At 36.9% G+C, this 14,126-nt stretch overlaps 1 protein-coding gene across 1 annotated transcript in view; it reads left to right on the top strand.

The window, feature by feature from the left end:
* SNX27 (sorting nexin 27) overlaps positions 1 to 14,126 on the top strand; it is an 83,281-nt gene that overhangs the window by 10,707 nt on the left and 58,448 nt on the right. Inside the window, exon 2 of the mRNA XM_029229073.1 lies at positions 12,976 to 13,207. Coding sequence (XP_029084906.1) covers positions 12,976 to 13,207 — 232 coding nt within the window. The remainder of the gene's footprint in view (positions 1 to 12,975; positions 13,208 to 14,126) is intronic.

Genomic DNA, 14,126 nt, shown 5'->3' with positions numbered 1-14,126 from the left:
AATGATCACTAATACTAAGGCTTGAAAAATGTAGAGCTTGCATAATATTTTTAGTACTTCCCTCTAAATAGTGAAACCAGTATAAAAGTTAAAAATAAGGAATGAAATTATGGAAGTGCATGAAGGAAAACCAGTATTGAGTTTATGTGCTAATCTTAATAATTTTTTTTCATTCACTCAGGGATAACTTTTAATGAGTGCTTACTACATGACACATACAATATTAGACACTGGGGATAGGAAGCTGAATGACATGTAGTCTTTGCACTAAGGAATTTTAGGTTTGGTGGAGAAAGCGGCAGCCTTAGGTTATTTCTTAAGCATAGTTGACCTGATTCTTATTCCTCCTCCCTAACCTCCCCCGTCCTGCCTCACCACAATGGGATGAACAAGTTTAGAGCAATTCCTCCAAGCCGCCATAAGTACTCTTCTGCCCTTAGTTATCTAAACTAATAATGCAAGTGCCTAGAGACTATGTGCATATTCACAGGAGTCTTCCAGACACAAAATGTACTAAAACTAGATGGACTGTATAGTTTATTGTCCAGACCAGGACACTTGAAAGGGGCCCATTAATTATGCTAGGATAAAAGGTGTAAACTAGTTGTGTCCTGGCCATGTGGAGCACAGATCCAAAGCCTTAGTAATTTTAATATAGGAGGCTGTTTTAAAATTCTAAGACTAGAATTTTGTATTTTATTAGGAGGGAAATGAACAAGTTTGTTTTTATTCTTGGTGTCAAGTTGTTACATTGGCCTTACAGGTAATTATCAGATAACAAATGAACTTTTCTTCTGAATAGCTTGATTATAATTTTATATTGATTTTTAAAATCCTTAAAACCTTAAGCCTTATTATACTTTTTTTTATTGAATGACAAGATTCATTTATTTAGAAATAAGTCTACCTGTGTAGATTATATTTGTTTCCTGATTGCCTTGGAACTAGAAGTTTTGAGGAATCTATTACTCCTTCCCAAGTAGTAAACCCTTGTTACTTGTGGCTGGAGGTATTATGGTCGAAAGACAGATGATGCTTATTTGTACTTTTCCTGCCTCAGGCAGCATTCTTTGTGAATAGAACACCCAGCCAAAGGTAAAAAGTCCCAGTGATGGTGAGCAGCTTATTTGACACGTTATTTATTCTTTTTTCCCTCTTTGGGAAGACTAGATGCTGATTGACATACCTCTCAGTTTCTCAACCCTGCCAGGGCCATACTTTATTGTTATTAGTACTCTCTTTTGCCCAGCATTAAATTTTTGGATGTAGGTGCTTTAAAATATTGGTATAAATGTTGAATTTTGCTTTTGATACTTAAAAAAGGCTTTGGTAAGGGTTTGTGAATTAGGGCTCTCCAAAGAATGCATAGCCTCCAGCATTATAAACTTCCCCCACCAGAGAGGTACATTTGTTAGAATTGATGAGCCTACATTGACACGTCATTGTCACTTAGAGTCCATAGTTTATTTTAGGGTTCACTCTTGGTGTTGTATATTCTATGGGTTTGGACAAATTTGTAATAACAGTATCTGCCATTGTAGTATACAGAGTAGTTTCACTGCCCTAAAAATCCTCTATGCTCTGCCAATTCATTCCTCTCTCCCCCTAAGCCCTGGCAACTACTGATCTTTTTACTGTCTCCATATTTTTGCCTCTTCCAGATTATCATACAGTTGGAATCATATAGTATATAGCCTTGTCTTCTTTTACGTAGTAATATACATTTAAGTGTCCTTCATGTCTTTTTATGGCTTGATAGCTCATTTCTTTCTAGTGATGAATAATATTCCATTGTCTTCTGGATTTACCACAGTTTATCCATTCCTCAACTGAAGGACATCTTGGTTGCTTCCAAGTTTTGGTAATTATGAATAAAGCTGCTTATAAACATCTGTGTACAGGTTTTTGTGTGGACAAAAGTTTTTGACTCCAAAGAGCGTAATTGCTGGATCCAGGTGGTAAGAGTATGTTTGTTTTGTTTTTTTTTTTGCGGTACGCGGGCCTGTCACAGTTGTGGCCTCTCCTGTTGCGGAGCACAGGCTCCGGATGCGCAGGCTCAGCGGCCATGGCTCACGGGCCTAGCCGCTCCGTGGCATGTGGGCTCCTCCTGGACCGGGGCATGAACCCCTGTCCCCTGCATCGGCAGGCGGACTCTCAACCACTGCGCCACCAGGGAAGCCCAAGAGTATGTTATTTTTATAAGAAGCCACCAAACTGTCCAAAGTATACCCTTTTGCATTTCCACCAGCAATGAAGGAGAGTTCCTGTTAAGCCATATCCTCATCAGCATTTGGTATTGTCAGTGTTTTGGATTTTGGTCATTCTAGTAGGTGTTTAGTGGTATAAAATTCATTTTTTAAATTATAAAAGTAATGTATTAGTAATGTTAGAAAATTTGGAGACTAAGGAAAAAAAATCACCTATCTTATCATCCTAACACAACTACTTTTTGTATTTTGGCTGTCCTTTTTTAATGTATTTGTTATGAAGTCATACTGTTACATATAATTTGTGATCTAATTTTTAGAATTAATAGACCATTTTCTAGAATAGTTTTAGATTTATGGAAAAATTGAACAGATAGTGTAGAGTTTCCATATATACATCCCCCACTCCCACCATACAGTTTTTCTCTTATATATGGTTATTTGTTATATGTTTAACATTTGTTAAAATAAATGAACCAATGTTGATACATTATTACCAGCTGAAGCCCATAGTTTATTCTGATTTCATTAGTTTTTACCTAATGTCTTTCTATTCCGGGATCCCATCCAAGATACCACATTACATTTAGTTGTCATGTCTCCTTAGACTCATATTGGCTGTGACATTTTCTCAGTCTTTCCTTGTTTTTGATGACCTTGACACTTTTTTTTTTTTTTTTGTGGTACGCGGGCCTCTCACTGCTGTGGCCTCTCCCATCGCGGAGCACAGGCTCCGGACGTGCAGGCTCAGCGGCCATGGCTCACGGGCCCAGCCGCTCCGCGGCATGTGGGATCCTCCCAGACCGGGGCACGAACCCGTGTCCCCTGCATCGGCAGGCGGACTCTCAACCACTGTGCCACCAGGGAAGCCCCTACCTTGACACTTTTGAGGAGTACTGGTCAGGTATTGTATGCCTGACTATTAGAATTTGTCTGATTTTTTTTCATGATTAGATTGGAGTTTTGGTGATTTTGGGAGGACAGTCACAGAGGTAAAGTATCATTTTCATCTGTTCATATCAACTGTACATACTATCATCATGATTTATGACTGTTGATATTGACCTTGATCATCTGGCTAAAGTAGTTTGCCAGGTTTCTCGACTTTAAAGTTATTCTCCTCCTCCTCTCCCCCCTCTTCATACTGTACCCTTTATATGCAGCCCACACTTAAGGAGTGGGAAGTTATGCTTTTCTCCTTTAGTATGTAGTAACTGTATAATTTATTTGAAATTCTGCATAGAAGAATGTCTCTTCTCCCCTGTGTATTAATTTATTCTGTCATTTATTTATATCAGTATGGGCTCATGGATAATAATTTTATACTTCGGGTTGTATAACCTGACACTACCACTTTATTTTGTTGCTCCAGTTGTTCCAGAATCAGCCATTGGTAGCTCTTTCAGTTGGCTTCTGTGCCCTTCTACCATATTCTCATCAATGTGTGTTTTTTTGTTTTGTTTTGTTTTGAGCACTTCCTTACTTTCTGGTACTACACAGTGCTCCAGGCTTATCTTGTGTGTTTCCTGCCCCAGTCCTAGAATCAGCCATTTCTCCAAGAGGCACTGGTTCTTTTTACTGGAGAATGTTATTAGAAACCAAGATCTAGGCATTAGGTATGGTTCTTGCTAAGAGGGTGTACTTTCAGGCCCTCTCAGCTGTCAGAGCAAAGAAATATATGTGTGTTTATTAACCCCTGTATATACACATATCTATAAATATTTCTATATGTAACCATCTGTATCTATATTAAGTTAAACATGAGTTCTTACTGATGTCTCTAGCTTTTCTTCATTACCATATGGATATTTTATCCCCTTCCCCTTGCTGATTTGTACATTTCCACTCCAACAGTGAGAAACTTGGCTCCCTACATCCACCATTTATTTACTTAATTTTTCAATTCCAGTATACATGTGTAGTAATACCAGAATTGTTAACCTGTACCCCTGCAGGAAACAACTTTATTAACTAGAATACAGTATTTATGTGCAGTCCCTTTGGCCTTTAATCTTACAGAATTCATTCATTTCCAGTTACTTAGGTCTGTACCTTTTCCCTCCTACCCGCTTCCATGAGGTTTTTCGAAATAGAGGCCCGCGAACTGCAAAAAAAAAAAAAAAAAAAAAAAGAAATAGATTTGAAATACAGTTAGATTCTCTTGTTATAGCCTGGAATTCTCTGAACCTATGATTTAAGAAAAAGTTGCATATATTAAGGTTTACTCTCTGTGTGGTAAAGTTCTGTAGGTTTTGACAAGTGCATCCTCTCATGTATGCAGTGTTACAGTATCATACGGAATAGTTTCTCTGCCCTAAAAATCCCCTGTGCTTCACTTATTCATCCCTCCCCTCCCTCCAAGCCCCTGGCAGCACACTGATCTTTGCCTTTTCTGGAATGTCATATAATTAATTGGAATCATACAATATATAGCCTTTTCAGATTGGCTTCTTTCCCTTAGCAATATGCATTTAAGATTCCCGCATGTCTTTTTGTGGCTTGAGAGCTCATTTCTTTTTATAGCTGAATGATATTCCATTGTCTAGATGTACCACTTTTGTTTATCCATTCACTTATAAAGGACATCTTGGTTGCTTCCAGTTTTTGGCAATTATGAATAAAGCTGCTATAAACATCTGTGTGCAGGTTTTTGTGTGAATATAAGTTGTCAACTCAATTGGGTAAATACCTAGGAGTGTGATTGCTGGATCTTATGGTAAGACTATGTTTAGCTTTTTAAGAAACTGTCAAACTGTCTTCCAAAGTGGTTCTACCATTGAATGAATTGCTGTTGCTCCACATCTTCACCAGCATTTGATATTATTGTGTTTTTTTTAACCAATCAAATAGGTATTTAATGGTATTTGCAGTTCTCCAATGATGAGTGATGTTGAGTAACTTTTATATGTTTATTTGCCATCTGTATTTCTTCTTTAGTGAGGTGTCTGTTCAGATCTTTTGCCCATTTTTTAATACATTAAAAAAATTTATCTATTTATTTATTTATTTTGGCTGTGCTGGGTCTTTCCTGTGGCCCACGGGCTTCTCTAGTTGAGGCTCATGGGCTCTAGAGCGCACAGGCTCAGTAGTTGCAGAACTCGGGCTTAGTTGTGGTATGTGGGATCTTAGTTCCCCGACCAGGGTTAGAACCTGGGACCCCTGCACTGGGAGTGCAGAGTCTTAACCACTGGACCACCAGGGAAGTCCCTGCCCATTTTTAACTGGCTTGTTTTCTTATTGTTGAGTTTTAAGGTTCTTTTATATTTTGGATACAAGTCCTTTATCAAATATGTGTTTTCCAAATATATTTTCCCAGTCTGTGACTTGTTTTTCTTAACAGTGTCTTTCACAGAGCAGAAGTTTTTAATTTTTATAAAATTCATCTTAGCAATTTTGTTTTTCGTGGATCACATTTTTGTTGTCTAAAATCTCATTGTCATACCCATCACTAGATTTTCTCCTGTGTTATCTTTTAGAAGTTGCATTTTTATAATCCACTTCTTAACATAACATTGGCCCAAACATATTTACAGATTATTTTGTTCTTCATATTTATACTTTTAAATGGTTGCTTTATAGTTAAATTGTTTTTCTATAATTTTCTTTATCATTCATTTCCCCCTATTGCTGACTTTTTATAAGAACAGAAATTTGGAAACAACCTAAATAATGAACATACTTGTACCTTGCTTTTTCTGTGTTCAGGATTATTTCATTTCTTTCAACAAATACTTGAGAATGGTCCAAATGCCACTGTAAAGTTCTTGCCCTCATGGAGCTCATATTATGATGATTTCCTTAGGATAAATTCTCAGTAAGGCCATTTTGGGTTGAAAGAACATGAACATTTTTATGACTTTAGATGCATATTACCAGTGAAATGGCTTTCCATTTTCTACCTGTTTATGTAGTCATCGTCTCATTTTCCACATAAGTTAACATTAAGAGTAATTGAGATAATAGTTTTGTGCTTTTAAAATTGTTAACCAGATTGTTTATTAGAAAAAATGCAAGCTTTTTAGAAACCTTTGACCATTTACTTTCTCTAGTTGTACTTCTCTTGTCCTGTCAGTAAATTAGGTGTTCTAAAATGTTATTATTTCTGAAACAAAATTCCAAAAAGTTCTTGGTATTTAGTGGTCTGGCATTGTACTTTGGTACAGACACGATCAAGCTTGACTTCTTTTGGCTATTTTTATTGCTTATGCATGTCTGAATCCCTTATCTCCAGAGTGTAAGGGCAAAGTACAGCATGATTGCTAATACAATTAGTCAGTTATGTGACTTGATTGTTTGCCTAAGTTAGATATCAAAGAGGCAGAGGTGGATGAAAAGGAGTCAACCTAAGCCAGCCAGATGATTTAACTGCAAAATTTAAAAGGACATGTCTTTACATTTCAGTAGAGTAGTTCCTTGTTTTTATAGTCTAGTGTCTAGTATAGATGTACTCAACAACTGGGCAATGAACCAGTGAAAAGTCAAAGGAAGGGTTGTTCTTTTGATGAGTTAGGGGACTGTTTTTCTCCAACTTGTAAGATCTTCACCCAATTTCCAAGAAAATATATTGCAGAGAAGATAGGGAGTTTGTTTAAAAAGCTTTGTGTAATTGAAAAGATAGAAAAGCTATGTTAAATTTTTAAAATTACCCATAGTTCCATAGTTCCCCTAACTTAGCTATTTTCATAGTTTACATACTGTGTCTATTTGGGGACAGAAATATCTTATGTGCTCATAAGATCACAATGGACGATATTTTTATATTTTAAATGCAAAAAACCTCAAACAATATTTATAGTCTTTGTTTTTTTGCATTTTACATATTATAAGGACTTTTCCATGTTTGCATATAGTCTTCATAAATATTTTTTGAGTTGTAAGTTCATTTGCTTGATGTACTTCAATGTTATTAGAAGTTTTTCTAATGTTAGCTATTTGGCTGGACAAATTCTTTTTCAAATACTCTGTGAGAAGAAAATGCTTTACAGCCTTGAATGCTTAAAAATCTAACAAGGGGATTCTAGGACTCCTAAAAAAGATCAATTATATTTATAATGTAATACAATAGTATTAAGTGTTGAGTGAGTTTGATGTTTCTCACATTATGGCTTTAATAAACTAGACAGAGATGCTGTTGCTCTCTGGCTTAATTTTATAATCATCTGTTGCTGACATTCTTAACTACACTAGGCTTGAAATACGTGTCCTGTTGTTTTTAGGAGGTTAAGACAAAAGGCCAAAGCAGTAGTAGGGGTAAAACTAGCTCTGGCTTAATTTTCTCTTCATTATTTTGTTGAAATAGGCTTGTAAGACGTGAAAGTATTGAAGGCTTAGCTTATTTTCCACAAAGATATGGGAGGTGAAGGAAAAAGGGTGTGTTTTATCCATTAAACAATTTTGTACTGCAGATATGTGTAGAGATTCATCTATTAGGATCTTCATAACAACATTGTCAATAACAGCAAAAAAAAAAATTCAGAGTAATCTAAAAGTAGAATAGGGGCTGTTTCACTCTGATGATGGACTATTTTACATTTATAAATGAGGATATTATATAATTTTATTTTAAAATCAACTTTATTGAGGTTTAATTTACATACAGTCAAATGCACACATTTTGAGAGTTTTAAATCTGAGAAAAGTATAGATCCATTTAACTACCACCCCAATCAAGATATAGAGCACATATATTACTTCAGAAAGCTTCCTTGTGTCTGTTGTACCCCCTACCCCCGCCCCCTCCCTGACAGACAACCACTGATCTGATAATTATCACTATAGAATAGTTTTGTCTATTCGGAACTTCAAATAAATGAAATCAAATCAAACAGACTCTTTTCTGCCTTCTTTGCTCAGTGTATTTTTGAGATTCATCCATATTGTGGGCATCAGTAGTTTGGTCCTTTTTATTGCTGAGCAATACTCTGTGGCATGAATGTGCCACAGTTTATCTGTTTACCTCTTGGTAGACGTTTGGCTGTTTTCAGTTTTGGACTATGATGAATAAAGCTTCAATGAACATTCAACTATAATTGTTTGTATGGACATGTTTTCATTTCTCTTGGGTAGATACGTAGGAGTGGAATTGCTAGGTCATATAGTAAATGTGTTTATGTTTCACATTATAAGAAACTGCCGGATTGTTTTTGCTTTATGCTCCCATCAGCAATGCATGAGAATTCCATCTCTTCCACATCCTTGGCAAAACTTTTTTTATTTTAACCTTTCTGTGAACATGTAGCCGTTGTGTTTTAACCTACAGAATTGAGAAGTGTCTCCTACTGCTTGCAGTTATAGGACTTTATTGTCTGTTTATTACAGGCTGCCTCTGGGGGACTTTAATTACTTTCCTGCGTGTCACAGGGGGTCAAAATAATATTCTGCTTACCACATAGAATGGCTCCTTGCTGTGGCACGTATAGTGATTGGCTGTGTCATACTTCCATCCATACCTAGTTTCATTATATACAGGTTCCTTCATAAACAGTATACAAATCCTGACTATTTAGAACTTTTTTTTCCCTGCTTTTTTGGGAGTGTTTATATTAGCTTTGCAGTTTCCTTAGCTGGCTAACTTTAGTTGAATAAAAGTCTTACTTAAAGCCACTGCCGTTAGCTAGCTAAAGGCCTCTCCAGTGGGGTCAAATTTTGGTCTTATGTAAAAAATGAGGGGCATTTTATTAAAATTATCAAGTGTATCTTTACAGTGCTGAAGACACAAAGTAATTGGGTATCATCTAGATGTGTAAGGAAACTAAATTTTGGTCTTAGTTGTGGATGGTTGGATTTTTTGGTTGCCTTCTTTTTTCCCTCAACATTTAATTTATTTTTTAAATTAATTTTATTTATTTATTTTTGGCTGCGTTGGGTCTTCCTTGCTGCGTGCGTGCTTTCTGTAGGTGTGGCGAGCGCAGGCTACTCTTCGTTGCGGTGCGTGCACTTCTCATTGCGTTGGCTTTTCTTGTTGCGGAGTATGGACTCTAGGCACGCGGGCTTCCGTAGTTGTGGCTCGCGGGCTCTGGAGTGCAGGCTCAGTAGTTGTGGCGCATGGGCTTCGTTGCTCCAGGGCATGTGAGAACTTCCCGGACCAGGGCTTGAACCCTTGTCCCCTGCGTTGGCAGGCGGATTCTTAACCACTGCGCCACCAGGGAAACCCTCTCCACATTTTATTTTGAAAAATTTCAAACATACAGAAAAGTTGAAGGAATTGCATGAGAATACCCGTTTACCACCTAGATGCTATAATTAACATTTTACTGTATTTGTTTAATCACATATCTGTTGAAAATTTTTGATGGTGTGTTTAAGCCTTTCTTTGTAGAAAAAGCATTGATGGGTAGAACTTACTGGGCAGTAGTTACTTTTGTGTGGTATAGGACTTAGTGGTTCTCTGATGCGGTAGTTCTCTTTTGAAGTTGACTATCTTGTGTTTCCTATTATCATTGGTTGAGAGCTCAGTCATTTATTTTCAAATGAATTCCATCCAGATTATGTTACAAAGACAAAAGAAAAGCAAGGGAAATTGGTCGTAGAAAGGGTTTGTTTGTATCATCAGGAGGCCAAAATACTGCCAACCTGCTTGCCCAGCTGATAGAAATGCTGTCACAGGAATAACTACCTTTTATTGAGTGATTACTGTATTCTAGAGCTTTATCTCATTTGTGGTCTTACAACAACTCTGTTATATTATTAGCCCCATTTTATGAGTTAAGAAATTGAGGCTTAATGAGATTGAATCATTTGCCAAATGTCTCATCTCTTAAATGGCACAACTGGTATTCAGACGGAAGTCTCTCTGACTCCAAAACCCATGCTTTGAACCAGAAGTCTTTAGTGCTGAAAGTTCCCTTTCTGCAGAATTTATAGTTTACATTCATTTTTGTCTTCAGAATCGGCCAAATTGGGCCACACCTAATATGAGTCTGGTATAGTAGCATTCTTGTGGAAAAGGGGATATCATATAAACATTTTTATGACTATGAAGGGCTCTTAATTCTTGAGGAGGGAGGGCCCTTTTTGAAATCAGGCATCCTGGGGTTTTTACTGACCTATTTCACTCTCTGAAGAATTAAGGAATTTCCAGCTTGTATTAAATTGTGGAATGTATAGAATTCTTTCTATAGTTGAACCAGATAAGTATTAGCAAGTGTGTTTAGAATATGACACTGGTAGTTCTTTCCGGTTTTTTTGTTTTTGTTGTTGTTTTGGGTTTTTTTAAGAGGGTTCTTGGGATGATAGCCAATTTGAAGCTTGGTCTTACTATTAAAGAAATGAAACCTAAGCAAGCTTCCTTGCTCCCTGCCTGCTTTTGGAGTAAGCCTCACTTAAGTTTGCCAATTTTCAGGGCTTATTTCTGTGAGTGACCCAAGGAACAGTGTATTCTAACTTGAAAACTGAATGGGTGGAGGTATGCATTGAAAACAATAGTTTTTAACCTTTCTGGAGATTACATACTCCTTTTTTGAAGCTGATGAAAGCTGTGGGCCCTCTTCCCAGAAAACAATGCATATATGTAGACAAATATAATTTTACATACAAATTCTGTAGGGGTTCACTGACCGCCGCCCGCCCCCAAGCCTATCGACAGCGTAGTCCAGATTAAAAATCCTTTAAAATTAGGAAAAATTAGGGAGCTGAAAAATAAGATTTGAGCATCAGTTCTTAAACTTTTTTCACAAATGCTTATCTCATAAAATTGATTATACTAACATAAAAATCATGTTTTAGTATCCAAGATATTTACTTCAGTCTCTACAGTATTAGTTTTCCTCACTTTGTTAAAAAAAAAAAATTAACAAGGATATTCGTGAGTTAAGCTAAGATTCCTAGGGATAGATCAAATTCTCTCTGTTGATTTTTAACTTTTGCCTTTTCCATTTTATTTCTTCTACCATCAAAATATTTTCCTAGAACTAGTAATTAGGTCAAAGATTCAGATGAAATGCTTTACCAATCCCCAACTTTAGGTTTACATTTATTCTTTAACCAAAATCTCTTCATAACCCATAGGTACATAGTACTTCTTTCCTTAATATACTTTCTGATATGAGTGTTCAGGCATTGATCTTGGCAAGTTACATGTTTTATTACATTAATCTTCACAACGACTCTGTTAGGGACTTATTATTGTCTCTATAAAAGCAATGCTAAGAAAGGTTAAATGACTTAAGACCAGTTCTGGCAGGGCCAGGATTTGAACCCATGTAGATCTAGCTCCAAAGCCCATTTTCTTCTGTTTTACCATCCTGCTCTATGATCAAAGAACTGATCACTTTTTCTGGCCACTGGTCTTACCTGATCTGAATTTTAAAAGCTCAAATTTCCATCAGTGGAGGGAGCTCTTTATTTTCTTCTATAGCTAGCCAGTTGTAAAATTGCTGTAGTGTGTGTGTGTGTGTGTGTGTGTGTGTGTGTGTGTGTGTGTATTTAAGTTAGATTTTAGGTTGTGAAATGTCAAGAGCACTGAATTTACTGGCTAGATTGTTAAACCTAGAATAAGGAAGGAGGCTTAGCTGGATGATCTGCCTGTTCTGTTTATATAAATGGATGTTTCAGATACCATACTCTGACAGACAATTCCAGTGATTGAAAAGTTTGTGGAAGGCTTGTTACTAAACCTAGCATCATTTGCAGGAAGGAAAAACCCTAACGGTTTGGAACAAGAGTGAAAAAGAGTTTAAAGGGTAGATAAGCTTTTATGAAATTGACTAAAGGCCAGGTGTGTATTTCCTAACCCTCTTGGGATAGCCATGGGGGGAACCTCCAGGTCAGCTAGCTGCCTAGTAGTTTTTGCTGAGATAACGGGTGGGGGTCAGCATTCTGGGAAGGTAGTTCAGTTTGCTGAGTGAGTTTTGTGAGACTCAGCATCTTTCTTGACAAAATTATTGTTCTTCCAAACCTTGTACTTTTCCTAGTTTCAGCCTTTTTATACACAGTGGAACAGGAAGGAGAATGCGTAGGTTGATTTACTGTGTAAACTTACCGGTACATTTTTTAGTTTGAACTGATTACACAGGGCTTTAAGTGAGATAGCACAGAACAGAAAAAAAAGTAGATACTAATTGAAGTGATTGGGAGAACAAAGGAAGTTGGGTCAGATAATAAAATTTTAGAGAGTTTATCTCCTTGCCTTTTTAAAAACTGAGTGATAGAGGAAACTAGTGTGTATGAAGATATATATCATTTAATTCCCAAGGTGATGAAACTTGGTATAAAGGAAAATTAAGTTGACCGATTTTAAGATATGGGGAGAAATCAGATACAAATGTAAAAGAACTATCTTAAGTCATACTTTTTGGATCTTTACAAATTAAGGGAGCATATTTTGTGAAAAATTTCTTTTGACAGAATTCCGAATTCTAAGAAATTTAAAAAGGACAAAGAACAGTTCAAATGGCAGGATTGTTAAAAGCCACTTTATTGTATTGTATACGTGCTTAGTTAGGATGAGGAAATTGGCTTTAAAAGCTTTGTTCCCTCATCAGCTTCACCCTCCTTCCCTTGTGTTTTCCTGAGGCTGTGTGTGAGGTTTTAGCATAGAGGAAGGGTAGGTCCTTTCACCTGTTGCCATTTTTTCCCCCTGCCATAAGTTCACACACACTTTTTCACATTATGATTTGTAAAAACATAAACAGCTTTTCTGGAACCAAACTGATCTTTTTATTTTGTGGTTCATACTTCATGACACTGGAGTGGGGGCAGGAGGGTGGAGCTATAAGGTGTTTGGACCCTTCTGGTTTATGGGATTGTCTTTTTCCCTTTTTCCCCTTAGGAACGGCGTGAATGTTGAGGGGGCGACACACAAGCAGGTGGTGGACCTGATCCGAGCAGGCGAGAAGGAATTGATCTTGACAGTGTTATCTGTACCTCCTCATGAGGCAGATAACCTAGATCCCAGTGACGACTCGTTGGGACAGTCATTTTATGATTACACAGAAAAGCAAGCAGTGCCCATATCGGTCCCCACATACAAACATGTGGAGCAGAATGGTGAGAAGTTTGTGGTGAGTGTCAGCCCAACTCCATCCTCAAACACCCAGCTTTTGTTTCTCCCAATCTTATCATTTATGATATATATTAGAGCACTAGGATAAATGACTGCCACCTAGGTCAGTTTGCCTACCAGGAATATGGGTTTACACATAAATAAAAGACACTGGCCCTGATTTATTGCAGGGAGTGAACTACAGTAATGGAAGAAGAGGCATATTTCTGCTTAAGTATAACTCCATTTTATTCTAGACAGTTTTAAGTTTGGATTTGGGCCTTTTGCAATCATGTGTGAGTTTATTTTGTTTGTTCTTTTATTGGTTGTCATATCTCTTTGCTAATAGCAGTCTCTCACTGTTGACTCTGTAGAGTTATAGAGCAAGATTAATTTTAAAGTGTGGTGTGTCTTCCAAAACATTTGGGTAATACAGAGTTTGTCCATGTCAGAACCTACAAGTGCCCTATACCCCACTTCACATCTTGTTCTTTTTCATTTTCTTTGGAGATATCTGTGTGAATGATTAATTCTGGTTTTCTCCAAGGTCCTCATTATATTCTGCATGCAATTCACATGGGCTATTTTATACATTTCCAGTTTCTTGCTGTTGTAGATATGCAGGAAAGCCCATCTTGAATTCTGGATGATGTGTGCCAGCCCCTTTCCCAAATGCCTTTGTTTGTTCTTTAAAACCTAATTACAACTGATAGCCCAATCTGCTTAATTTTTCCCTTGGTTGCAATATTCTTTATTTGCCTTTGATTATTTTGGGAGTGATGGTATAATGAGAAATTCATTAAGCTTTGTGGAAAATGCAGTGCATTCTGTAGGTATTGGCAAACAGACTACATGTGTTTAAAGCTGATCTGCTGTTTAATGTTACAGTCTCTGAAACTGAGATTTGTCCCCTGTATAGGAATGAGCTACTAGATATT

This window comes from Monodon monoceros, unplaced genomic scaffold, assembly GCF_005190385.1.
Source record: "Monodon monoceros isolate NGI ecotype Baffin Bay Population unplaced genomic scaffold, NGI_Narwhal_1 Super_Scaffold_18, whole genome shotgun sequence".
In the NCBI taxonomy this organism is placed as follows: Eukaryota; Metazoa; Chordata; class Mammalia; order Artiodactyla; family Monodontidae; genus Monodon; species Monodon monoceros.
This window is presented reverse-complemented; position numbering and strand designations above follow the sequence as displayed.